Source organism: Spea bombifrons, chromosome 11, assembly GCF_027358695.1.
Source record: "Spea bombifrons isolate aSpeBom1 chromosome 11, aSpeBom1.2.pri, whole genome shotgun sequence".
In the NCBI taxonomy this organism is placed as follows: Eukaryota; Metazoa; Chordata; class Amphibia; order Anura; family Pelobatidae; genus Spea; species Spea bombifrons.
The window spans coordinates 19,731,150-19,759,061 of NC_071097.1; the positions used below are offsets into that span (position 1 = coordinate 19,731,150).

General features: G+C 39.4%; 1 protein-coding gene across 1 annotated transcript; it reads left to right on the top strand.

The window, feature by feature from the left end:
• Nucleotides 1–11,831: 11,831 nt before the first annotated feature.
• On the top strand, nt 11,832–27,257 carry PWWP2B (PWWP domain containing 2B). The gene is made up of 3 exons (XM_053450978.1): nt 11,832–12,081; nt 15,268–16,887; nt 26,665–27,257. The coding sequence occupies exons 1-2, from the start codon at nt 11,939–11,941 to the stop codon at nt 16,871–16,873; spliced, it is 1,749 nt and encodes a 582-aa protein (XP_053306953.1). The 5' UTR covers nt 11,832–11,938; the 3' UTR covers nt 16,874–16,887; nt 26,665–27,257.
• The last annotated feature ends 655 nt before the right edge of the window (nt 27,258–27,912 follow it).

Below are 27,912 nucleotides of genomic sequence, written 5' to 3' on the forward strand. Positions count from 1 at the left end.
TATCAGATGTCCTGTCCTGGGTGCCATAAAATCTCACAGGGGATCAGGTGCTAAGGTCACTCAGGGACCACAGCACCTAGCATTTTCAGAGTTATGTTTTGAGAAATATTGTTACGTTAAGTAGAATCATGACATGTGTGTTGACGTGTGTTGACAATGTGACCTCCAGAACGATAGGAGACTGTCTCATTTAGTGTTCATGTTTAAGACATGAAGGAGTTTCCTTAGATACCATTATTTTGATCATATCATCTAATTTACCATATAAAGTACTACAATGTGGTAAAAAAAAATTCTGAGATTTTTAAATTGTTTTAATTATTTTTTTAAATTGTATATTCCACATACAAACATAAAAACTATACAGGTTGCATAAGACATCGCTCAATATCCACATTCATTTTCTTTAGGTATAAACGACAGGCTGATCTCCCGTACAGCGGCAGATATGTGTCCCTGCCGCTTTCAGAAGGGCAGGATGTACATCCATAGGGGATTCTTGGGATGCGTTTTTTGGACGTACCAGTGCGTCCATAGGGGACTGAAGGGGTTAATTCTACCCCAGCACAAATGTGTGGTAGTAATTTTTGTGTGTTTTTTTAACACACATTGTGCTTCAGGTATGAATGTATAGTTCCTGGTTCCTGTCAAACGATATGTGTTCAGCAACATCTCCTGAGTACAGTGATACCACACAGGGGTAGATGAGGGAGAGGGGGTAGATAGTGAGATGGAGGAGAGGGGGTAGATAGTGAGAAGGGGATTAATTAATGTGTGTATGAATTGTGTGAATGAGTGAGAGGATGAAGGAATTAATGTGTGCATGAATTCTGTGAATGAGTGAGAGTATGAATTAATGTGTGGATGAATTGTGTGAATGAGTGAGAGAATGAATGAATTTGTGAGAATGTTGGCATGGGGCCCCCCTACATCATGCTGTGCCCCCCCGTGTGCCCCCCCCAACTGAAACGCCGTCTTTTTTTTGTGCAGCTATGATTGATGTGGAGGAGAGGGGTGCCAAGCGGTCGCTCAGGAATTAGTTTTCAGCAACCGCTCAGCGCCCCTCACTCCTCTGCGAGGCCTCCGTCTTGGTCACGGTGCAGGCATTTCATGCTGAGCACGTCAGTGAGAAGGGGCAGAGGGGGGAGATGGTGAGAAAAGTGGTGACAGAGTGTAGATGGTGAGAAAAGAGGGTAGTAAGAATATTGAAATAAAGAGTCAGAATAAGTGAGAGTGAATCAATTAATGTGTGTGTGTGAATTGTTGGAATAAGAGAGAGGATGAATGATTTAATGCGCGCATGAATTCTGTGAATGAGTGAGAGTATGAATTAATGTGTGAATGAGTGAGAGAATTAATGAATTTGTGAGAATGCATTAATGAAAATGTGTAAACAATTTATGCAAAAGAGTGAGAGAGTAAATGATTCTGTGAATGAACGTGTGAATTAGTGAGTCACTGTAAAAGTGTTTATATGTATCATAGGTGTATAATTGATTTGTGGAAAGGCAAAGATGGCGCAAGCATGGTGTTTAAGCCTTGGGGACCAATATGGCACAGGCAGGGTGTTTATGGGACAAAGATGGCAAAGGTAGCGTGTTTATGGGACAAAGATGTTGTACGCTGGGTTGTTTGGGGACAAAGTTGACTCATGCTGGGCTGTTTGGGGACAAAGATGGCATGTCCTATGCATGTTATCTGGGTGCTAGTCAGGTTTTATGTGGGCAGTGTGAATGCCAGGTGTGGCCTTTGGGCTGCGCAACCTGTGATTTAGTGGGTTTTATCTATGCCTTTAATGCTGAGTTTTTATGTGAATTCCAATTGATCTATACCTGCAAAGCTAGGTTTGTGTGTTATTCTGTTGATCTATATCTGCTATGCTATGTTTCCATACATTATTTATGTATACCTGCAAATACAGGGTTTGTATGTCTTATTCAGTTGATCAATACCTGCAGTGCTGTTTCCATGTGTTGTTTATTTGATCTATACGTTCAGTGCTGAGTTTACACGTGATTTCCAGTTGATCTATACCTGCAATGCTGGGTTTGTGTGTTCTATTGTGTTTCCATACATTATTTATGTATACCTGCAAATACAGAGTTTTTATGTTTGGGGTTTGTATTCAATTTTCATTTGTGAAGGTGTGTGCTCTTTGGGTCTTTGTATTTATAGCATTTTCTTTATCATACATTTTATAAATATGTCACAATGGGTGTTCCACTTTAAATAATAGAACTATTGCTTAGAATTCTGTGAGAAAAGAAAATAGCATAAGGTGGTGAAAATATAAATACATATGCAATTGAAAAAGTGCCAGAAAAACAAACAAAGGTCGCGTCTTACCCTGAACAATATTCAATAAAATCTGGTAAAAGACAAAGTTCACATTAATAGCCCAAGATAAAAGTTTGGGACTAATCTTTTAATTGTGTCATCACTTTTCAAAGACACAGATAAACAACTTATATGCAATTGTAATTATTATGTATTTTATACTTTTTAAATTTAAATTGTAATGGAATTGCTATCATAAAGTCAACAAAAACGTCTTTCATAGTATCTCTAATTTATTCTCAATACATTCAAATGCCCACTAGAGGGTGCTGCTATATAACATCTCAATGTATATAATTCCTCCTGACCAGGCTGGGGGGGGCCAAAATTTTGGGTTCTGGACCACGGTGATTCGTTGCCATCAAATAATATTTGACCATATTTCCATTTAATAATAACTGATGATTTCAAAAATAACTTGTTTAAGTGCGCAGATTATGGTAAATAAAATATATTTGCAGAAGAAAAACCTTTGATTAATTTGTAAATATATAGTTTTCATAAGTAGGAACATTACAGTAGTATACAGTAAGCAAATTGTTGTTTTTACAAAATAACTCTCAAATTAATTTAGGGGTAACTACAGTAAATTATAGCTTTTTAGTAATTCATCTGCAGCCAGTCGATGTGTTATCCCCAGCCAGTGTTAAATAGCTTGCTAGTGAAAGTATTTCAAAGGAACTGACTAAAATTATAATTCCATGCTTCCTGGTGTGTGCCTGATATTTAATGTAGGACATACTACATTGCCTTTGTGCTCATCTGTCTATCTCTATCAGCTGAACTACACTAATGACAAAAGGTATCTGACCATCACACCTACATGTGCTTTGCATCCCATTCCCAAACCATGGGAGGCCCATTAAAATGTCCCAAGACAAGTGCTGCATCATGCGCAGAGTAGTTAAAGAAACATATCTGCCAGTTCATTTTTCTACTTAATGCTCACTCAGTGGAGGCTCCCCCATAGGAGCACATGCGCATGTGAACCCCCAAGCGCAAAAGATTGGCTCTGCCCCTTTCCTTATAGCGTCCACACTGCTCAGCAACTCATCTAACAGTAAGTATAAAATTAATATTTGGGTTGCTGAAAGTTAGGGGAGGTGGGGGTTAATTTAGCGGCAGTTATGGTTAATGGGGTGTTTAGGGTTAATTTAGGGGCAGTTATGGTTAACAGGGTCTTTGGGGTTAATTTAGGGCAGTTATGGTTGATGGGGTCTTTATGGTTAATTTAGGGGCAGTTATGGTTAATGGGGTCTTTACGGTTAATTTAGGGGCAGTTATGGTTGATGGGTTCTTTATGGTTAATTTAGGGAAATATATTGTAACCTGTACATTACGACGTAAATGTAATTTCATTTTCAAAATGTATATATTGTGAACTCCCATTGGAATTACCCACCAGCCACCGCTGTGCTCACTGTCAATAAAAAAATGGTGCGGACTGAGATCATCCAGGGCCCCGGGCAACAAAAAGCCATGGGCCCCCTGTGGTGATGCCACTGCCTTAGCCACACCCTATCTTGACCACACCCCTTCCTGATTAAGTTCGTCCCTATGGTTACACCCCCTTATATCTATTTCCAGTATTTGTCATAATGAAAAAAGATACATTTTAAACAGTGTAAACATGTTTTAATTTGTGTTTTTCACATATCACATAAATATAATTTATTACATATATATATGTTAAATAATGCTGACAGCAATTGAAAAATACAAGTAACTCTAATAGGTTGACTCACATTTTTTTAAATATGTTATTATATCTTTTCATGTGACAACACTGAAGAAATGACACTCTGCTACAATGTAAAGTAGTGAGTGTACAGCCTGTATAACAGCGTAAATTTACTGTCCCCTCAAAATAACTCAACAAACAGCCATTAATGTCTAACACCTTGGCAACAAAAGTGAGTAGACCCCTAAGTGGAAATGCCCAAACTGGGCCCAAAGTGTGGCCACCTTTATTTTCCAGCAACTCTTGAGCATGGAGTTCTCCAGAGCTTCACAGATTGCCACTGGAGTGGCTCACTTTTGTGAGATACTGTATATGCGTTAGACATGTATTTTTAACTACATAATATATACTTCTGTGTCTCTCTGTGAAGTAAAGACTGTGATTGAAATATGATTTTAAAATAACAGCTGAACTGGCAGTTTCTTTAATATTAGCTCCTGCTGCCCATATATATTAATATTAGACTCTGCTGCCAATATATATATTAATATTAGAACCTGCTGCCGATATATATATATATAAATATATAAATATTAGACCCTGCTGCCAATACATTTTATAATGAAAAAATTGGAACCTACGCAAGCATTTCCTTGGGCCCCGCTCCACGCTGCCTAGCATGCAGCATCACTCCCTCTGCTCCCGCACCAAAAAAAAAGTATAGATCAAATAAACAATACATAAAACAGCACTTGGATGTATAGATCAACTGAATAAGACATACATACCTTATATTTGCAGGTAAACATAAATAATGTATGGAAACATAGCATAGCAGGTATAGATTAACACACAAACCTAGCTTTGCATGTATAGATCAATTGAAATTCACATGAGAACTCAACACTGAAGTCATAGAATCAGATATACAAATCCTGTATTTTCAGGTATAATGTGTTGTCCCGGATTGAGGCTTGACCCTAACCAGGCCCCTCGCTGTTCTCCGACCCTCGCTGGCACCCCCCGACCCTCTCAGGAGCTCAGGAAAGGTGGTCCTCAAAGTGGTGGTACAAAGTTGAAAACATACATTTGTTTAAAATGTCTATGTATGCTGTAGCATTAATATCAACCTGGATATCAGGGGTCTAGCCCAAACCCTGAAGAATGTCCCCAGGCCATTATTACTCCACCATCACACTTTGTATAAGGCACTATGTATTTGGGTAGGAAGCATTCTCCTGGCATCCATCAAACCCAGATTTGTCCCTCAGACTTCCAGATAGAAAAGTGTGATTCATCTTTCCAGAGAACATGTTTCCACTGCTCCCGTGTCCAGTGGTGTGCTGCCAGTTAACATCTGGCATTGCACATATACACCTTGAGCTTGTGTACAGCTGCTAGCCCATGGGAACCCATTTCATGAACCTCCAGACACACAGTGCTTGTGGTGATGTTGCTTCCAGAGGCAGTTTTAAACTCTGTAGTGAGTGACAGAAACATATACAAAGGGGCATAAAGGACTAACTTTTTGTATCAGACTTCATAAAGTGTATCACAAAATGCATATTAGATGTATGTAGGAAACAAACACCACCAACCATAACACATGGGAAACAAAAAACTCTATAGTGGACTTTACAAGATAAACAAAAACATCTATGAAAAACTCTGACAAATAGATGCCTATTATTAAAATACTTGATGGACAATAGAAAAAATATGTCAGTATCTCTGCACAAACCACTTTGTACTGAGAAAAGATGTTTATATTTATATTGAGGAAAGCCACAGAAATGTAAGTTATTTGTTATGGTGAAATTTAACAAGATCAAAGTTCCTTTCAGGAGCAGAAACTTCTCTTTGGTTGATTGTAAAAGTGGATTTAATGTTTTTTTTTATAGTTGCAGTTTTAGATAAATAAGAATAACGTCCAAGATTAATAAGTATTTTGACACGGAAGTATTATATTTTTATCACGTCAATATATTATGGCAATACTCAACAGTATTACTGAAATCCAGTTCAGCATGCTGCTTTATTCTTCTGCCGGCAGCATGTGTGTGGTCCTTTTCTTTCTAGAGGCTTAGGATGTATAATTAAAGGAACATGTTATCTTAACTGGAGTTAATTATTGTTTTAATAAGATTTAAAGAAATACCTGATCGGGAACTCTGGTAATTCCAAAGGATGCAATATCTATTGGAAAAAAAACACAACTGTAACACACTGGTTAATTCATTGATTTATCCTTTGATGATCAAAGGGCACAGTCATGGTGGTGCTTATGTGCCATAAAGTTGAATGTCTAAAATATATTTCTAAGCTGTGACATTAATATTACTCTTTGCTGAAACTAAGGGGCCTAACAGAAAACCTGCAAAAACAGCCCCAGACCATTATCTCTCCTCCACCAAACCTTACAGTAGACACTATGCATTCCAGTAGATAGAGATCTGGCATCTGCCAAACCCAGATTGGTCTTCCAGGTTGGAACTCTGTAGTGAGTGATTCTACAGAGTACAGGCAATTTGTACGCACTATGTGCTTCTGCATTTGGTGGCCCCATATTTTGAGTGTGTGTGGTTTGCTGCTTCGTGGCTGAGATGTTGTTACTCCATACGGATATTTCATTTGGCAAAGGTGGCATCCTATGGCAGTGGTATGTTTAAAGTCAGTAAGCTCTTCAGTGTGCCCCATTGTTTGTCTATGGAGATGGCTGCCTATGTGCTTGATTTTATACACGTTTTAACAGTGGGTGTGTTGAAACACTCAAACCCAATAATTAGAAAGGGTGTCCGCATACTTCTGGTTATATAGTGTGCTTACCTTGTGAAAACATTGCAGCGCCACACCTGCAGTCACCGCCCCTCTGCTGTCCGCAGCAATCTAGAGCCCTGTACGGGACTGTTTTCTTAATCCCGCTCCCGCTGTATTTCCGACCATTACTGCCTGCTCCCGCAACGTGTGTGTCCGATTCCGCCCACCGCTCCCGCAAGCTTCTATTCCAATACATTTATTTACAGATAATTGGGATTTACAAAAATCTGCCAGAAATGGGCCTTCTCCTAAATGGGCTGGGTGTCTAAGATCAACCTGTCCTGAGCTCAGGGCTGCATGCATGAGTCACTAACACCCGCATCTTCTCTCTCCCGCCTCTATGAAAATGAGGCTGAACATAAAAGTGAGACTAGGAACGCCTCTGATTTTGAATGTGAAAAAGCAAAAAAAACAGGGCAGCCTTGCGGGAGTGCGCGGGATTACCGGGACACATAGGTATATTGTGTGACTACCCGCTCCCACCCCCAACATACAGAATACCGTCAGCACCCGTGGGATCCTCTACAGCAGACCCTTGGCAAGAAAGCACTGCCACTGAATTCTCAATGGGAGCACTTTCTTCACAGGGGTATTAGACCCTCTGGACATCTTACACGTGCAAGAGATGGAGCTGACTGGAGGAAAGTATACTGTGCATCTACACTGGTAATCAAGAGATGCATTTGGAAGAATGATCCTCCCACAAGTGGAGGGACACCATGCAAATGCATAGAGGGGATAAATGTCACTTTAAGGTCCATATGATGGCTAGAGTGTCCCTTCACAATAACCCACTTACAAACTAACAGTTTAGTTAAAAGACCCCTCAGAGGAGATAATAAGGAAATGTATTTTTCGTTTCATTGCTCTGTCTTTAGACAATTTAGTACCGCTATTAATGTATTCTCAATGCCACTCCCAAAAAAACACTTTTTTCATTTTATTACTTCTTGCAAGAATGAAAGGCAGAATAGTCAGATTTCATAACTCTTATATTGAGTCATCAGAATTATGTAACAGGTCATACTACCATTGCAACATTTTATTGACCTCTTGCAACTAGAACTTCCTTCGAACAAAATGTACCCTTTCCTTACGTCCTCGCAGTGATTACTTCCTGGTGCCCTAACTACGGCTCACCCAGGACACATTATCAGTTCCTGCCTGCCTTAAAGTAACTTGCAATTGCATAATAAAGGCTGATCATTCCCTTTAGGCTGATCATTACTTTTAAGCACTACTTAGTGTATGTAATATAGTGATATCTACTAAATCAATAAAGAGCTTAGAAAACTACTTAGTATATATATTTTTACACTTTAATTTATTGCAATAATTTGTTTTGTATATCAATAATATAACAAATATGAGACATATCAAAAATGTTTGTATGACAAATTAATATACTGTATATAAATATAACTATATTATACTACATCCTAATATGTATTTATAAAAAACACCCCTGTCTATGTTTATGTATATTATTATTTGTCTTTGTGCTACAAATACTGTTTTAGATACTTCATTGTAAGAGGGCAGCTTCAATGTGGCCCTGTATGATTTTTAGGGCCCTCGTCTGTTTTGTTCTTTTAAAGAAAAAAAACAACACAATTGAATTGTATGATATCACTCAATATATAGTATACTATACATTAAATGCTAAATGAAAAAACAATAACTTACAAGAAATAGTACATGCATGCTGAAACACACCCAGAAGACATGTTATGTTTAATATGCCTACTACAACTTCTTGCATAATAGTATCACTAATTGGTATCCTATGTTAATGCATACATATGTATTTAGGCAGGAGTCATATTTATTAAAGTGCAGTCTCTTATACTGAAAGAAAAATAATACACTGCATATTACATGTTGTCATGGTGCATTACTACTCATAAACACTGATGTATTCTGGGCTAGGCCAACTAGGCCTAGGGTGGCACGACCAATGGGGGCAGCATGAGGGAGGAAAAAAGAGGTGTGTGGCACAGTGAAAAAGGGGACAAAGGGACTCAGGGGGCGAAGATGGGGGAGGGGGCAACATAGGGGTGGCCCACATAGGGCGCCTGAACACCGGAAGCCAGCCCTGATCATGACTTGCAAATCCAGTTTAGGTCACTCCCATGAACAACTATGTGATTTGCTATGCAATCTACAAAGTATTGTGCTCTTCCGCTGCCCTGCGCGTGGGGTCTGAGGACACACGGAGTCACATTAGGGTCAGAAGGAGGGAAGACCGCAGTGACTCAGACAGTGCCCTCCTAATCTGTAGAGTCAGCGTGGCAAGTACTTTTGTTTTATTGTGGTTTTTTTTGGTGTTAGAATGGTGTGGTGGTGGTGGGGTCCAAGCAAATGCTTGCCCAGGGTCTAATCAATATGAAAGGCAGCCCCGATTATTTTAAATACAAAAAATGATAATGTCATTAGCTGAGTGCAGCAACCATGTCTCTGCCTATAAGGTTAAAATTGCCTGGAGTGCATTTTGGTCTATTGTAAAGACTCAAACCTCAATCAGTCCTTGGTCTTGTCTTAGATTCAGAAGCCAAATGCCTATCATGCATATTCAGCATGTTTAAATTCCCTCTCTGTATTAGCCTCTACCACTTCAGTGAGAAACGGTGTGACAGAGCGTGTGTGAGGGTGAGTGACAGTAAATATTATTTCTGCATAAAAAAGCCTTCTGAATTTCATCCAAACAGAATTACATTTGTTGTCCGAAAACAAATAGCGAGAGGTCTGTGCCAACAGCAGCACAGATGTCCACCTCATTCACACTGCAATTTGGCTAGAGGGCGACCTGTGGGGGAATACCTAAGTCTGGGTAAAAGAGTCCATGGAGTTGATAATTTGAGACAATTGCATTGTAAAAGTATGGACAGTCTGGCCATAATTCCCCAAACAATGCTGGCCACTATGTTTGTAAAGGTAGGGCTCAGTGGCTAATGTGGCATCATGTGACCCTGTGGTAGTAGTGTGCCCTACAGACAGGCTTAGGCCACATGCAAGGTTAGCGAGCACGTGTCTGCATGTGTGTTAGAGTAAGTGTGTGTTTATATATGTGCATAAATTATGATGGGAGAGGCGGGACTTGACATGCCCCATGAGCAAAAGGGTGTCAGCCTTCCCTTTTGCAGAACCCTCGCCCGATGAGTTCAAACTAGGTATCTACAACATGGCTGGAGAGTGTAAGCTAAAGATAAATTATCTTTCATTGAGGGGGTATAAAATAAGCCTTCCTTAAAAAAAGCTAAATTATAGCTTTTTTAATGGCGCTCTTCTGAAAAAAAAAACAGTTGCCTAGATCCCTGTAAATGGGAAAATCCATACAGTAAAAAAACACTGATTATTTACATGGATGTGATGTTCACTTCTGCGGCATTAAAAATAAATACTACTGCATAGCTCTCTAGTGCCCTTCTTTATGACCTAAATTTGCCCATTTTACTTTTCCTCACAATAACGTGCATCGAAACAGCAGAAAATGAGTTTGTAAATGATGTCACTAGATTAGATTATTCTACTGAAGGCCCTCCTCAATTATGTGCATTTCATGGTTATAATCAAGTGAGTACCTGTGAGAGAGGGAAGAGCATGGGCTTAAGGCTGAGGATGCTTTGAAACCAAAAGGTGTGGTTTAGAGAGCCAATCTTTGGTCCATCCGGGCACTCATCACGAAGGTCTCCCATTGAAGGGATTAATTGCTGATTGGTACTGGTAAGTTCACTTGACCACATTTTGGACCCTTCGCTACTCTTTTTAGTTTTTCCTCACCAGTCTGGCCTATAGCTGGTGGGCAAGGATTTTTTTATAATGCCAGCCGGGGGTCTCGGGCCAGCTTTGATTTTTTCTTGCACATTTGTTGAGGTTTTTCACTGAAATAGCTGCAGTAGAGAAGGGTCCCTTTAGATTCTGCTTTTTGATGGGGGTATGGCTTTTGCCCACCACTTCTGTTTGAAGACTTTAGTGGTTCTCTTATTTCAAAGGCCCAAGAAGATCTGTTTCCCAGCCAAGAAATGGGTTGGAACCTGATTCCTATTGAGGCTTTACTTTAATTTTGGAGCACTGTTACTCAGTTATGGTAAGCATGACACCTTGTGAGGGAGGGAATAACCTGCAAGCTTTTAGGACCTCCAAACTGGCCACCATCACCAACTTAAGACTTCAGTGGTCACCTTTCTATTTGGGGATCAAGTTCAGTCCTGCAGGACTCCTATCTGTAGAGGAAAGTAAGGGGTTGTATATCCTTCTGGGGATTCTTATGATTATGCCCCAAGATGGGCGAAACATGCCAGGCTATTGTCATCATTTTGCTTGAGGACTGATCTGTAAGTGACTTCCATGCAGATTCATAATTTGAACCTCAGTTGAATAAATATTAAGTTTCACATAAATATTCAGCCTCATTAAAAACATTTTTTGCACTTTTTTGAATCCTTTATATGCCTCTGAGGAAAAGAAGGACTGGTCTTATTCACTGTGCCTCCAACTACTGTTCCTAAAAACTCACTCACTAACCTATAAAGGTTAGGAGATGTATGTTCCGTTAAGTAGGTGGTTATTTTTCTATAGTTTATTTTTATTTTATATTTATTCAACAAAAAATCACAATACATGAAATAAAAAAATTTAAGATTAGAGCAAACATGTGCAGCAACTGTAATCTTTATTACAAAAGTGCATTCATTCCCCTATTTGATGATTTCCTTCGGTCCCGTGCTTTGAAGTCCTAATGATCTCCCTCCCCCCCACTTGAGCACACTCGCTTTGGAGACAGATCAGGTCTCTTTGTCTAACTGTCGGATAACGTATCATCACAGTCGTCACACGGAGCTAAATGATATGTTACATGATACGGGATTCCCTATTGTGACGTCACAATAGCCCCCAGTGGGCGAGAGTGACGTCACAATAGCCGAGGGGAAGAGCTAGCGCGTAAGCGAAGAGGCGGGGGAGTTGCGGCGTGACATCATCATGGCTGTCCCAAACCAGCAGCTACAGCCGCGGCGCTGGTAGAGCCGGAGGTCAGACCGGAGAGGGGGCGCTGTGCGGTGCACGCAGGCCCCTTAAAGGGACTCACGGAGGGCCGTTGCGAGCATGGAGGCCGCGGCCGGGCAGGAGCTGCAGGTCGGCTCGTCGGTGCCGGTCCTGGTGGAACAAATAGTGAACGATACGCTGCTGGTGACCCTGACTTGCGGGGAAAGGACCTTCACCGGGATACTTCTGGACTGCAGCAAGAAGTAAGGGGGGAGGGCAGCTGCTCAGGCGACACAACAGGCTCCGCTTCACCTGGGAAACACCTCTTGGGACATGTCCGGGTTTCTTTTTCCTTAATTGTGAACTTCTCGTGCTAGCTATAGAATGCCTGAGGAACGTGCGGCCAGAGCCGCAGCAACTTTCTTCCAGCCTCCTTGCTTCATGCACTCCACGCGTTAGGTTTCCTTGGTTGCGTGTTAAAGCGCCGTATTGTAGTCCTGCAGACCCGCATTTGTTGTAGTTGCCCCTCTGTGTGATTGCAGTGGGCTGTTAGTACCTTTTAGCAAACTTTGGCAGCGTGGGATGCATTAAATTGCCTCAATGTGCGATGATCCACATGGATACCGTTTCATTATACATTAATATAAGTGACCCACTGCTACTTATTCTCTAGCCGTTATAAGGCATTATAACAAACACGATTTGAGTGTGCCCCTGCTTGAGCACAGGTGGTGTGGTGATCACTTATGGACATTTTTGCAGTGATCATTAGATTACCTTTTGCCACTTACATATACAAGCCTTTTGTATTAAACCAATAGTGATGAGGCCTCTGCTCTCTTATGTACCTGGATCGGTTACATATTGTAACATCATATCAGTCTCGCCTACTTTTGTTTTTAAACATTTCCATGTCATGAGACAATCTTATCAAAATAAAAGTGGTTTTGTGTGCGTTCCATGGGTAACTGCAGAGATTTTTGCTTAGCGGGCTGCCATTATTACTGATAGTGACTTCTAGTGAGTAAAGGTGGTAAGTTAGATTTTAACGTGTAATGCGCTTTGATATTTGCCCTGATTGTGGATTATTTAATTATTTATTAGCTTGAAAACATCTCATTATTTTGCTTTGTTAAGGATCACCCCAGCAAGCTTCTCCAGCGAGATGGTCTCCTGCTTTTTCACAGCGTTGAGTCTTGTTGCATGCTTACAACTCACCATTAAGTGACAATGCTGACTTGTGACGTACATCATTCCTTTGTAATCTATCAAAGACAAATTACTTTTCAAGGACAAAATCTGGACAGTTAAATAAAATATGTATTACTTTCATATCATGATCCATTTTTGGAGACACCGTGTCTTTTTGTGTACGCAGCAGCCCCTCGAGTAAACCATAAGCCATGAACACTAAGAATAATAGGGTCTAGGAGAAAAGGCAAGCGGAGCTTACCGTTTAACTCATTCAATACCAAATATTTGATACATTTGACTAACTACACCTGATTTCAGGTTGGCAACATGGGTTTCTCTCGTTGAACTACAAAGGTGATCTGGTCATGGAGGAGCAAGGCAGCTGCTAAGGCCTTGGATATAATCAGCTTTAATGGATATAAGCCTTCTGTAGAGAGGTGGGGGATGGGAAGTGCAGGCTGCTCCCAAATTATCTGCTGTCCTGTTTACCCCTTGGTGTGCACTACAAAAAATGTGACTAGATGGAGCCCACCCTTAATACAGTGATATTTCTCATAGATCTGCTGCTGTCAGGAAGTCTCATTGAGTGCCAGTGGAATGCCGTCGAGGCATTTAAATAGTTAATACCATTTAAAATAAAGCAAGATGTGTAGATCCTGACTTGGTTATTGTTCTCGTTGACACATAACGTATTAATGTGGCAATGAACATCATCAAAAATCATGGATTCAGAGAGGTAAAGATGGTCTGGGGAAATGTCCCAGCGTTCCCATTTAGTCATAGAGATAAAGTGAGTAGGAAAAACCACGCACACTCCAAAATAAGATTAATTAAATATTATAATTATCTTTCCAACGTTTCAGCCATGCAAGGCATTCGTCAGGGCAAAACGGAATTCTACACTCATTGACAACTGATTTGCCCCCCAAACTAGCTTGGTTCTCTTTAAGCTTCTTCAGTGGTCAGTCAAATACCGTTACTGTCCTGATTGGAAATACACGGTATTTTCACATGATCCACGTTGGGACTCTTATGTAGCGGAAATGGGGAGAAATAATTAAAAGCATGCACTTTATAATTCTCAAAATGTGGTTTCTGACCCCAGGAAGAAATGCAATATTTCTTGTTTCATCACCCCTGTTTTTTGGGGGTGTTTTTGTATGTCTTTAATTCCGCTCCCTGTAGTGAGTGTGCTGTCTCATTATACCAAGGCGAGCTAGAATCAATCAAACTCTCCAGAGAGAATAATAGGAGACAGTGTGAATTGTCCCACCATCCCCCATATTCATGTACAGTGTGCTGGGGAATTGTGTGTGTGTGTGTGTATATAATTATAAATATATAAGTTACTGCATTAAAATTGGATATTTGTCTTGCAAAATGTTGACATGCGCAGTTACCATGTTTATAAACAGCACTTGTATGAGGTGGCCATGCTGATTAAAACCAGTTTAAACAAGGAAGGACTTGTTTATCCAACGTTTTGGCTGAAACTGTTCTTAAAAAAGGCACAAAACAGGGTTTTTTTTTCTTATTATAGCTTTTGCTCTATAATGTGTGAGAAAAAGTGGCCTCCAGTAACCTTACCTTCATAGATTTATTTCTGGTTTTCCTTATTAATGTATTTAGCTGCATTTGAATTGCATTTTTTTGTATCTTGTAGGTACAATTGGTAATGACCAAACTGGTATTTTTTTGTAATTTCTAATGATAAAATAAGATTTTTGTTTTTATAGATTTAAGACAATAGTGGCTTTGTCTTACAAAGGCTCATTGTATTTAGTGATTTTTCCAGATTTGTTAAATTTCAGTAACAGACTATATTTTGGATGTTGAGTTAAAGGGGGACTCGGTTCTTTAGTGTTTGTTCACTGTGGCCCAGCATAAGGTGCAGTGATAATTTTTTTTCCTCTCAACCCAGGTAAGATTGCCCTTCGTGTAGTTCGGTGAAGGTCGTTACTCGAATGCTGTTTGTCTACTGGTGGTTCTCAATGCATTGTTAAGGTGGAAAAAGTATATATACCTGCAGAATACATTTCTCCATTCCTACCATAGGAATCATATGAACGTTCTATGAAAATAGAGTAAGGCTCTAAAGGGGAGGAAAAAAAAAAAAAAGTTAATGTAGCAAAAGATCCCAGAGAATTATGTATGTTTCTCTTCAATCTTTAAATGCATATTCATCAAATACAATTACTATGATATTTCTTTGTGTTTGATCTTTGTTTCAATATATTTTTTCTTTACTCTACTAGATCAGGATTGTTCTGTGTGCCCCCCAAGTCGATTCCAAATTATGAAGATTCGCCAAGCAATGGTTCCTCTAATGTTGTATCTGAAAATACCAACCCAAGACTTCTGTCTGAAACTCCCCTTCAAGATGGTGGCCTCCCTATGGCGAGTAACACTGACCAGGTTCCCCCTTTGATTCCTCCACCAGGAGTTGCTCCTTGTTACCCCCCTTACTTTGAAGGGGCCCCTTTCCCCCCTCCATTGTGGCTGAGGAACTCACACAATCAATGGGTTCCCCAGCCACCACCAAGGACTATTAAACGGACTAAAAGGAGAACATCAAGAAACAAGGATCCAGGGAGGCTTATAATGAGTACCATAAGACTAAGACCACGGCAAGTTCTTTGTGAAAAATGCAAGAACACATTGAATGCTGAAGAGACCGATGGAGAGAAACAAAATCCTAGTAGAAGTAGCAGAAAGCCTAATGATGAACTAAATAAAACTGAATCAGAATCGGAAGACAGAAAGTCTGGGAAAGAGAAGAGAGAGGATCAGACATCCTCAAAAGACTTGGTGCCCAGAAGTCCAGTTATAAAAATATCTTATAGTACACCTCAAGGTAAAGGGGAAGTGGTTAAAATCCCGTCCCGTGTACATGGTTCCGTGGAACCATTTTGCCCAGATCAGACTTCACAAAACGGAAGCAGGGACCAAGAAACTTCAAGAGAATGTGATAAGTATCAGACTCCAAAGCGATCAACGGACAAATCATCTGACAGCCATTTGTCATCCATTCCAAAGCTAAAGTTAACAAAGCCCTTGCATTCCGGTACAGCTGCACCACCACCCAAAATCAGACTTAAACCTCAACGAGTAAGCAGCAGACAAAGTAACTCAATTTATAAATCTGAGCTAATTGAAATAGACATTCTCCAGAACAGCAGGGAGTCTGATTCCTCTGGTTTTTATATGGATGACTCCTCTGAAAAAAGACTCCGTGAGGGAAGCTCAGGTGAAGATGAGGATTTTAAAGGTTTTCCACACAATAAAGAAGCATCTAATTTAAATTTGCTTGTAAATTACCGGAAAAGAAAAGCAGACTCGTCCAGTGCGTCCTTGTGTAGCAATGACAGCATGGATGAATCAAAATCTTCTTGTTTGGAACTGAATTCCATGGAATTTTGTGATATTTTGCCTGGTGATGATCTTTCTGTTTCATCATCATCCAAAGATGAACGTAAAACTGTTCCACGACTGACTGTTAGGCTGCACGCTAAAAGTGTTACAAACTGTGTTACTGTTGAGGGAAAGACTATTTCAGTAGGAGATATTGTATGGGGCAAGGTCCATGGCTTTCCTTGGTGGCCCGCACGCATTATAAGCATTCATGTGAACCAGGGAGAGGATGGTGAACCGCCTTGGCAAGAAGCAACAGTTTCATGGTTTGGTTCGCCAACAACATCCAGTTTGTCCGTTTCAAAGCTCTCGTCGTTTTCTGAATTTTTCAAACTAAGATTTAATCGGAAGAAGAAAGGCATGTATCGTAAAGCTATTGCAGAAGCAGCAAAGGCTACTAAGCACCTTACACCAGAAATTAGGGAGCTACTAATGCAGTGTGAAACGTAATGGTCACAGAGCAGGTGAGTTTTTTTTTTTTTTTTTTTTTTTTTTTTTAATAAATACCATTCTAGGACTAGTTTCATTGTCTTCATTAGCTTGCCACTACAGTACAATCTTCATGATGTACTATTAAATGGTAAATATTTGACATTAGGTTGGCTTCTTTATAAAGTTTTTAAACACCTCCTCCACAACTTATGACCGTTCTGTTTCGATGAACCCATCACAAGTTGAAAATACAATAAAGTTGTGTAAAGTGGAATGTGAATATAACGGTTAAAAAAAGTCTTCAAACATTGCTTATGTCATCCAGGCTTTCTTGTTATGGCATCGCTATCTCACTGTCGCAATACCCAAGTCAAGCCATTGTAAAGCAAGGAGCATCTGTATATGAGTCTCAAACTTCAGATAATAAAGCCTCTCCATGCATTGGCTTTAATGAGGGACTAATGGAGTATATGTAATGTTTTATTTTATTAAAATTAGTAAATGGTGTTAAAAAAAAACCAAAAACACAACAAATTACTAAATATTTAAGACCAGTAAGATCATGATAGATTTTATCATAATCATCTTAAACTGCACATGCACAAGTCATCAGGGATTCATGAGATTAATTATATGGTGACTCAAATACCAATCATTTCCTGTCGCGGATTGTCTTTTCTACTGAAGGGTCATGGAATAATGTTTACTTTCTGTTAATGTTCCATGAGTATTACACAATGAGCTCATTACTTTAGCACTAAGTCGTGTTGAAGTCCATAGAGCTGTTCACCAATGTCTCGGAGATGCTGTTCCACACACGCTACTGAATTTAACATTTGTGTCACAGTACCTTCAGATACCCAATTCCCTCTCGGTGCCTTTCGTAGGAATATTGTGTTTTAATCAAGTAACAAATTTGCCTTATACAGTATTGAGTAAGTTTTAGGTGAAAAAAAATGTAAGCCTTCTTTCTAAAAATAGACGCGTTCATAGTTTATCATTTTAATAAAAATGTGAAGTGATTATAACAGAAGAAATATCTAATCATTTGATGTGGCTGCCCATTTCCTTCAAAACATCATCAATTGTTCTAGGTACCCTTACACACGTTTTTAAAGGAACTTGGCAGGTAGGTTGTTCCAAACATCATGGAGAACTAACCACAGTGTCTCTGTGGTTTTAGGAAGCTTTCTTCATGTAGTCCCAGACAGAATTGATGATGTTGGGATCGGGGGTCTGTGGGGGCCGCACCATCACTTCTAGGACTCCTTGTTCATCTATATGCTGAGGATAGTTCTTAAACGGTCAATAACTTTGTCTGTGTGTTTTGGGTAATTGCCATGCTGCAGAATAAATTTGGGACCGGTCAGGTGGTGACTGATGACTTCCCTTATGATGTTGCATAATTATCTGCCTGTACTTCTCGGCAGTGAGGAGACCTAATTCTGACCAAATCCCCAACTCTATTTGTAGAAATGCAGCCCCCTCCAGGCTTTTGGTGATTAAATTGCTTCCTGCCACAGCCAAATATTAGATTATGGCAGTTCAGAGCACTTGCTGACATTTTTTCTGCACCCCAATTCCTGTGTTTTTGTGAATACTTGACTTGGCCTTTTTCCCCACGTCTGAGGTATGGCTTTTTTGGCTGCAGGTCTTCTATGAAGACCATTTCTGCCCACATTTCTCAGGGCAGTAGATACGCCAGAGTGTATTGACTTTAAACTGTCTTTAGCAACCTTACCTTGTTAGTGAGTTTGGCTGTTCCTCACGCAGTTTTATGTTATAGTTAATGATTATGTTTCAACCTACATATTAAATTGATACACCTAACTATATGCCTACTTTGTGCATATATCCCTGACTTAGTGCAAGTGTACCTCGAAGATTTTTCTTCATTTCACCCACGTTTTGCATTTTGTTAAATGATAAACTATTAACATGTCTATTTTTGAAAGCATTACTACTTTAGAGCATTTTCCCACACATGCATAAAACTGAATTTGAATTTCACATCAAATATGAGCCATCTAGTCTGCCCAATAACGTACGTTTCTGTGTTTTTACGTGATTGAGGCAGAGGAAAATAAAATGACTAAAGTTTGCTTGGTGGACGGAGAGCGCAATAGTTTTTTTTTCTTTTTTTTTCTTTTACTACTGGATATTGATAACTTATGTAATCTGCACTTATTTGCATTCATTTGAAAGTTGTTTATATAGAAAGGGCTGTTTGCCCTGTATATCTGAAATAAGAATTAGCATAAACTGATGGGGACATTAGACAAATGTACCACTTAAAAATGTATTTTTGGCCCAGGCCACTTTTATCTGTTCAACTGTAGGTCCCCTGTGGTCAGACCTTGGATATCTTAAAGGGACACTCCAGCCATTATATGCACTTTACTGCATATGATAGCTACATGGTCCATTTAGCAAATGTGTGGAGGGATTCTGTAAATGCGTTTGCCCGTTTCCTCACCTTCTAGCTAAAGGCCCTGCAGGAGATGCGTTCGGCTGAATGCGTCTCCCTACACATGATGTACTTGCCTCCAGTCGGCTCCAGCTCTGGCTCTGAAGGCTGCGTGCAAGCATTTGTTTAGACCCCAGTTTGCATGTGTAAAGTCTTCCCCTTGATTTCAAGGGGAGCACTTTCCTGCCACTGATTGACAGCTTTAACAGCCAGTCAGTGGCAAGAAATGGCAGAATATGGAGGAAAAGGAACAAAAAAAGGAAATGGGCTATCTAACAGCTTTGGGCCGTGTGTTAACACTCACCTCCGGGGGGGGTAGTAAGGCAGATGATGAGCAAGTGTACCCTCCCCATGTTATGCTATGATGAAGGGCAACCATAGAAATAAGTGCTTACTCTCCATGTTATTCAATGGTGATCCGAACAGGCAACCCTTCTTAACCCTTTATCAGGGGGATCTTTTACTTGGGGTCTGTTTTAACACCCCGCCCCCCCAAATGTTATGGACCCTACTACCTGGAGAATGGTAGTGTGATATATTCTGGGTATATGGAAGTGGGACATTGAATTTTATATAAACACTTCCTTATATGATATAGGGCATAGTAGGCCTGTGTTTGCTATTCAATGATTATAGTTTTTTTTTCTTTTTCCTGAGAAGTAGAATGGCTGTAAATTCATACAGATGTTATTGTACACAAACTACATGTGTAGTGGATACATGCCTATGGACACCCGCATCTGGAAGCCCCCTTTCTTTTTCTATGGTCAGATGAGATTTCATAATTGAATAGTAGTGCATTAAGCGCACATTTTTACTTATTTTTATTTTCTTGTTGCTTATTTAGGTCATAAACATAGTATTGCATCTAATAAGAAAATGTGAAAACATTCAGATCAAGAAATTACCACTTCAAGCCATATTTTTGAACTATGGTTATGTTACAGTTTTAAGAAAAGGAAAATACTATCTAGTTCCATTTTCCAAATGCTAACTTGTACCTTCAAGATTAAAGAACGTCGATTCTTTAAGCAGTTTCATGGTTGGATAACTTGGGCTGTAAAATGTTTTCCTTGATAATTTTTGTTTTTTTAGTATATTAACACATTGGAACACTTAACTATAAATGTATTTCTCTATCATGTTTTATCTCTGTATCACAGAATATCTCCAAGCCTTCCTTTCTATTTGCATACTCAAGGACGTTCCAATGACTACTAAGCTAATTGAGGCTGCGTTCCACTAAGAGCACATACACAGTGAGTTAATTTAACGTGAACCCATACATCACATGGCACACAGAATAATGCAAATGTTATGTTCTGTGAATCTTTGGTGTCTATTCTACTAAAGGGAGTGTTGTCTGGAGAGTTGTGGATTTGACTTTATTTTTTTATTTTTTTTAACTATTCATTGTCAAGGTCTAACCATAGACATCTGCTGCTGCAGGAAGCACTTGCCCGTTCCTGGATAATATCTACTGTATTGGCCCGATTATAGGCCGCACAAGTGGGGGTGTGGCCTATAATCGGGGTTTAGCATTTTTACCTTCTCCAGGGTGTCTGGAAGGCTGGATCAGAAGACTGCCGAGCGTTTTCTGTAGTGTAATCTGGCGAAAATGCGGCCCCCAGGCAACACGAGCAAAAACTTTAGTTCCCCCCTGATTTTTGATTCTCAACGTTGATATAGATGAGGCAGACTGGTGCAGGAAGTGGCGGTCACGTCTGCCGCATCTACATCAACGTTGAAAAACTAAGGTTTAGGTAAGGAGGGTGGGAGCCTCCTACCATACATTAAACGTAGGAAAAAAAATAAAAAAATTCTTTAAAATAGCGCCAAACTATAAGGGTGTGGCCTATATTCCAGCCAATAATGTCCCTTTCAGCCATAGTAAAGAATAATGCATATTACACAAATGCTGCTTTTGATTGGATCTTTCCTGACACTCTTCTTGAAGTACTCCCATTAAAATGAATAGGAAAGTTTTCCACACTTGCGCAAGAGGGTCTGAATAGACTCCGCCTACAGCGTTCGATGAGCTGGTGCTGACAGGTGGTATATCGCATACATGGAAATGTGTTCAGCCGTATGCATCTCCTGCATGGAAATTAGCGGGGAAAAGGGCAAATGGGTATGGGGACTAGCCCCCCCCATGTGTTTGCAAGGGGTACAGTATGGACATTTAAACGGACCCCTCAGCTATGATCATTAAAGTGCATATGATGGCTGCAATGTCCCTTTAAAATCAGTGGGATTTCTATAGTCTCCTCACCCATTGAATTATGCAGGGCCAGTCCAACCTTTTGTGCTGAAAACACATGCCAATGTTGGCCCTTCATAATGAATAGTGACGTGAGGAATGTGAAACCACAAGTCTCCCTTTATTGAGTAGACCTGTGTACTAAATCTTCCTGGCAGAGTGGAGTTTAATCATTTTTTTTTGTTGTTGGTTAAGGTACTGAACAAATATCTGAGCCATGCAATGTCACAAAAAGTGCTACAATACATTGAGATAGTCTTGCTTTAAAGCTTGACCTGATCACACCATAACATTTTATATCTGCTGCTCCTTTCCTGTTCTTTACTAGGGATGTAGGGACTATAATGGTGAGAAAATACACAGAACACTCAGTGAGGGAAACATTTTGCTGTGAGTAGGTGGCACTGAATGGTTCTTCTGTACCCCACACTCGGGGGTCTTCATGGGTGATCCAGAGATGTTGATGATTGGTTGAGCTAGCCTTTGTAAAGATGGGTGAGGAGAGAACATCAGGATCGGAAATTGGTTAACTAATGCTGGTTTTGTCCCTAGCTGCTGTTTCCTTTAAAACATTTCTAACCTTCTGGATGAGTGTGCTAAAAGCGCAGCAATATGTTAATATTTTTAATTATACTTACAGTGACTGTTGTCCTTTAACTCCTTCCACCACTTATGACCTACAGTATACCTAGTGGACTTTAATCCATTTATGGTGGTTAAAGGCAGCTAAAAAGATGTTTTGCAGTGGGCTACCTCACACTTTAGCCAGTCGATGGGAACCATTGTCAAGCCCCTTGCAACTGACATCTCAGGATGTTACATGTATGCGCAAGAATTTACATTAAAAGCCCAGGCTCTGATCACGAGGGACATAAAGGCTGACTGTGCAGTGACTGATGCATCTTCTTAAACTCTAAATAGGTAGCTTAAAAAAAAATCACCTAAAGGCCGGGATCAGTGCATGAATCAAGCAGCCTAATATGATCGCTCGCTACCATGCCATTTTAAAGAAAAAGGAAAAAAAGGCTAATGTGTTTGCATGATCCCAACTGATCTGAAGTTAAGATGAGTGGGATGGTCTAATGTGATCATGCATGGGGATCAAACATTTTGTCCTCCTTGTCAAACTCCCACTGAACAATAAAAGAAAAATGCACCATTTGTATATATGTATATGTGCATTTTCTTTAATTACAAAGAAAAGCGGCCGGATGGTCTTTGTGAACTACGTTTCCCATCACGTTGAGCCTGTAGTCTACAAAAGCAGTACATTTTAAACTTAGTGCTACTGTTTACCCAAGAAGAAACGTTCACTTCTCTTTTTTGGGTTGGGAAAATTTAAAGCTATTTTGATTTGAGAAGGTCTGATGTGTACTGAGTCCAGAGATTAGAGAGTTGCAATAATTAAGGCAGAAAATAACAAAATGATACAGTAACTGTTTTAAAATAATGCATGACACAGATTTATTTTTTTTATTTTGTGTGTTCACTTTTCATTTTTCTCTTGGTGACTCTACCCTTTTAAATAAATGCGATGCTTCAGGGTCAGGCCTGTAAAGAATTAATAGTAGAGTGCCGGAATTCACTCCTTTTCACACCACACGTATGCCTGCAAGGCTCTGCTCATACCCTGACACGGCTAGGGCTTATATTTCTTTGCTCTGTAACCTAACACTGGTGAACCTGTCTGAATACTTTTATGTAGTATGTAATGAAACATGTCCATGTGTTATACCGTGTTAGATGTCTGACAGCCTCTTAGTGTTCCGTGAGTAGAGATCATGTATGTGCTATGGTTATAAGTCTTTTACAAATGGTAGAAGGGTAGAGTTTTCATTGAATTTCAGTTAGGATACTAGTCTGTGTAGGCTGATGTGATGTATTCAAAGGATAGTTTTAAAGTTGTTGTATTAACTTTAAAGTAACAATATATGTTTCCACTGAAATCCAGGGTGTGTTTTTTGTTTTTGTTTTTTCTTTTCTTCTGTGTGCAAAAAGGTTGTTTAACCCCTTAATTACATGTACGGGCTCAAAATGCATTATTTTCAATGGGTTTAGGGACCGCCCATTGTCCTTTAAGGGGATAAATAAAAGATCTATCCAGATAGTTGGATTATTAAATTCATGTTCTAGCGTTGATTTATCATATTTCCTTCTCCTGAATTGTATCAATGGGTCAGTGGAGTCTATCCTCGATCAGCTTAAACTGATATAAAATTAAATCAAGTACTTATCTGCATAGCAGCATGGTCCTTTGAATTCCAATGTTGTCCTCCCTAAATGTATGAGAACGTTCAAGTAAGCAGAGTTAGACATTCTTTTTTGCAGAGCTTCCTGTCCCTTTAACTGTTGCGTCTTGTTGATTTTAATGATGGTTTTTTTTCTCTGAATTCAGTCAGCCTGTATTTGCAAATGATTGTTGTAATCTCAGAACCAAGGATATTAAGATTATCTAAATTCAGATTATATTACTCTTGAAGGACACAGTGTCTTGAATTCCCCAAGGTGGCCAATATAATACCCGTTTCCTGGAAATCTTGGTTTTATGATATAAGTGCACGCTGCATGTGACCACTTTCCATCTAGCAATCAATAAATTATTATAAGTGGATCAATACATGGCCAGCTCATGGGTTTTGTAGGTATGGGTGTGCTCTAGTGGATGGGAGAAGGTTTTAGTCGGTATCAACATGCGTTTCAGAATTTTATACAGTCTGAAGGGCTCGTCACCAAGGCTCAAGTGGATCTGTTCACAACCTGAGGTGGCAATTGGTTGGAAATTCAAATAAGGTCAACAATGATCACCTTTACCTGCCATAACTTTTATGATTAGTTATATTACACACGTTAGACATGCAATTGTTAACTACATAATGGTTCAGTCCAAAATGCCTTGACACTGTTATCTGTAAATGTAACGATAACCCTGCTGTGACTTGTATGACAGATCTGTATTGTCTAGCTAGGGTTATCCGAAGTGTATTTTTCATTTTGAGAAAACGTTACATATCTGGGCCATGTTTTTCTGTCCTTACTCATTCAAAATAGAGACGCGTGCATATCGCTAACAAAATATATGGCATTATCTAAATTGCTTTTAGTATGTCTGTGAGCAAACAAGCACACCTAGAGGATTATCACCTAAATAAAACCTAGAAAATGGAGGGACATTTTCCTCCATTCCAGTAAAACACCATCATTTTAATATTACATTAGCTTCTGGCCTGTCCACTTTCATTTAACAGATTTTTACCCTACGGTAAAGGGTTACCTATAAAAGATGTAAGACCTCAGCTGCTTTTAAAAAGGAACAAGCGCCTGCATGTTCCTGATTAGGACTCCTAATTATGTTTGTTCTTAATATTGATTGCGGCCTTGCAGAATCCCAAGTGGTTCTCCTGTCATCAATCACTTAATGGTGACTGCGCTCTGGCCCTTCACCCCAACACTCTATCTCTTTAGCACTGCATATTAATTGTTAATAATTTGGAATGGGACGGAGTGAATAATACAAGCAACTGTTTAATGCTTAGAGTACAGCATGCTTCAAGTGTACTGATTCTGAACACTCCTTTGTCATTGTTCAACAAGAAAATAAATACTGCTCTGTCAATGTATTGGTTGGCACAGCAGCTTGTTCAGCAGGCTTCGGTAATGTAGACATGGCTTGCATTGAGAGTTTACGCACCCGATGCTTCTCAAAACCACTGCTTGCTGAACAGAAACACCACTTCTTTTACTTGGAGCTATTAAAAATAAATGCATTTTAGTAGTATTGTCCAATTCCTAGCGGTATTTGTTGTGGGTCAAAACTCTGTCCTTTTTAAATGATTATGACCTGGAGCTGAAGCTAGATTACTAATCAGGCAACCTAGTTTCCAGGTGCACATGTGAGACCCAGCCACTGGGTCAGGTTCTCGGTGTCCTCCTGTGGGCTAGATGTTGAGTTCAGAGGATATTCCAAAGTCAGACTATGATGGTAGGACAACACATTCTTCCAGCACACATCTCATGCTGCTCTTTGTGCTGCGGAATATCAAAACACGACGTTATGTTCCAGGTTATTTTCCGCACACAGAAGCGCAATGAAATGGTGAAAGATGTTTGGATGTGCAGGCCTCATATTCCATTTAGATGAGCCCCCTGTTGTATCTAGACAGGTGGGAATTTAGGTTGGATTGCCTGCCTAAGTAGCATGGGTCTAGCTAGAGAGAGAGGCTCTATGTTACATGTGATAGCTGCACAAATAAACTTTTCCCCATTTACTATGTATGTATGTATAATTAAAAATCCACCTTCTATGTAAACCATGTGGAAAGGTATCACGAACACCTGTTACATGATTATTCCTCATTGTTGTTTCTCTCATATTTAGTTGAATAGTTCAGGGATCCTTTGTAGGGGTATGGTTAGCAAAATGAAGAGACTAAAGCACAGGACATTGATTGTCAGAACGGCAAGGCCAGCTTTACCTAATCTCTTCTTCCATGAGTTGAAAGCAAAATTACACTTAACAAATACAAAAAAAGGTTTTTTTATCTAAAAGCTGTAAGTATAACAGTTCCTCTTTAAATATGGTTACAAAACCTTTTACCACGGTGACACAAAATTATAACCTCCAGAAGACGACATAGGCATGACTGCTACAGTTAGGCTTTAGTGTTTACTGTGATGTCACCAAATCAAATGTCAAGTTGATCCGGACAGATGAAATGACAGGAGGACTGAATTATTTTTTTTTGTTCTTTCTTTTATTTTAGTACTATATTGACCTAAATGTTCACAAACCTAATGTGTATTTTATTATGAGATCATTACAAAGTTTGCACCACCAGATCTTTGTTTCCAAATAGTTTTTTAGCCACAGATTAAGGAAGCTCATGGAAATATGTTAATTTTAAATAACATTTAAATTGCAGTTCTTCATTTTGATAACAGTGATTATGTTCATATGTTTAATTGAAACAAAACTGAAGTATATTTCCATGCTTCTATCTGCTGTAATTATTCTAATTATTCATCTGTTGGAGACCACAGACTAACATTTTTTTTTCTCCCCCCCCCCACCCCCAATGATAAAAGGATTAGGACACAGCTGTTCTCCTAAAGTTACATGATGCCTGTAAACATCCTGACTGTCTTCCCTGGAGACTCTTGCGGTGGATACACTACTGACAGCAAGATGAGTTATCTTGTCATCTGTGAAAGATGGCCGTCACCTGGACCACAGTTTGGAGTCTGTGCTTCAGAGCTGACGGGAGGAATTCTCAAGGACATCTGCCCAAACTAAAATATGCTCTGTTTTTTTTACATTGTGACAGAAGGAACTTTTTGAAACAAAATTAAATGTTATTTATTACTAAAAAAAACTTTATACTTTTTCTTTAAAAAATAAAATCTGCTACTGGTTTTAAGTTTACATGTATGAGACTAAAGCTGCAACTAAGAGCTATTGGTGGATAAACTGCAATTAACGTGTCATCATAATCACCAACTTCCAGTTTTTTTGAAAGAAAACTTTTAAATCGCACCTCTATCGTTATTTTCACTCCACATGTTTTACTTTTAGAAATCTGTCATATGTAACACATTCTAGGAAATTGTTTAATTTGTTTTGTATTTTTGAAATGGAAAAATAATGCTGCTTATTGCCTATTAAAATACCAAAAAACAAAGTCTCTCAATCAGCATTAGTACAGAAATGTTAAAGCCTTAAGGGTACATACAACAAAGAAAGCAATACAAGTATCTAAGTGACAAAGGAGCATATCACCCAAACACTTTCCCGTTTCACTAGGGTGTCTGCTTCTTTTAAGGCTTCGGTACTGCTGTAGCATTCTGTATGTATATACTTGTTTTATTGTTCATTCTTTTCTGCTGGACAAAGTAAAACGGTATACTTTGTGACTTTTTAGCACTATCAGCAGTTTTGTTTACTGACGCACCAGTGTTGCTTGCACATGGTTAATGTTAACGGCTCTTTGATTTATGTATTTAGAGTACACTTGCTTTATAGTTGTATATTTTCCCACAATGCCATGTGGACTAATTGCCAAATATCAGTCAGCTTTCTTTTATATAAAAAAAAATTAAAGGGATAGTAATGTTTCACAAGAGTTAGAGTTCTATCCCAAGCTGTATATTTTCTGTATTTGAGTTGTGTTGTAGGAATAAGTCAACTTTCAGAAGCAAAGCTCTGGAATATGATGAGATCTCGGTGCTCTGCTTCACTTAGACCTGGAGAGACCACGAGCGTGAGAGAGAATGGTAAGCAGTAGGGCCTGCTGGTGGGGCCTTTTGCCCTTGCTTAAGGCTGACGCTGCCAGTAAC

Excerpts from the sequence above, each read along its gene's own strand:
- PWWP2B (XM_053450978.1), top strand. The coding sequence starts at position 11,939 with ATGGAGGCCGCGGCCGGGCAGGAGCTGCAGGTCGGCTCGTCGGTGCCG. Across the intron at positions 12,082-15,267 it reads CTTCTGGACTGCAGCAAGAA|ATCAGGATTGTTCTGTGTGC; the intron begins GTAAGGGGGGAG and ends TTACTCTACTAG.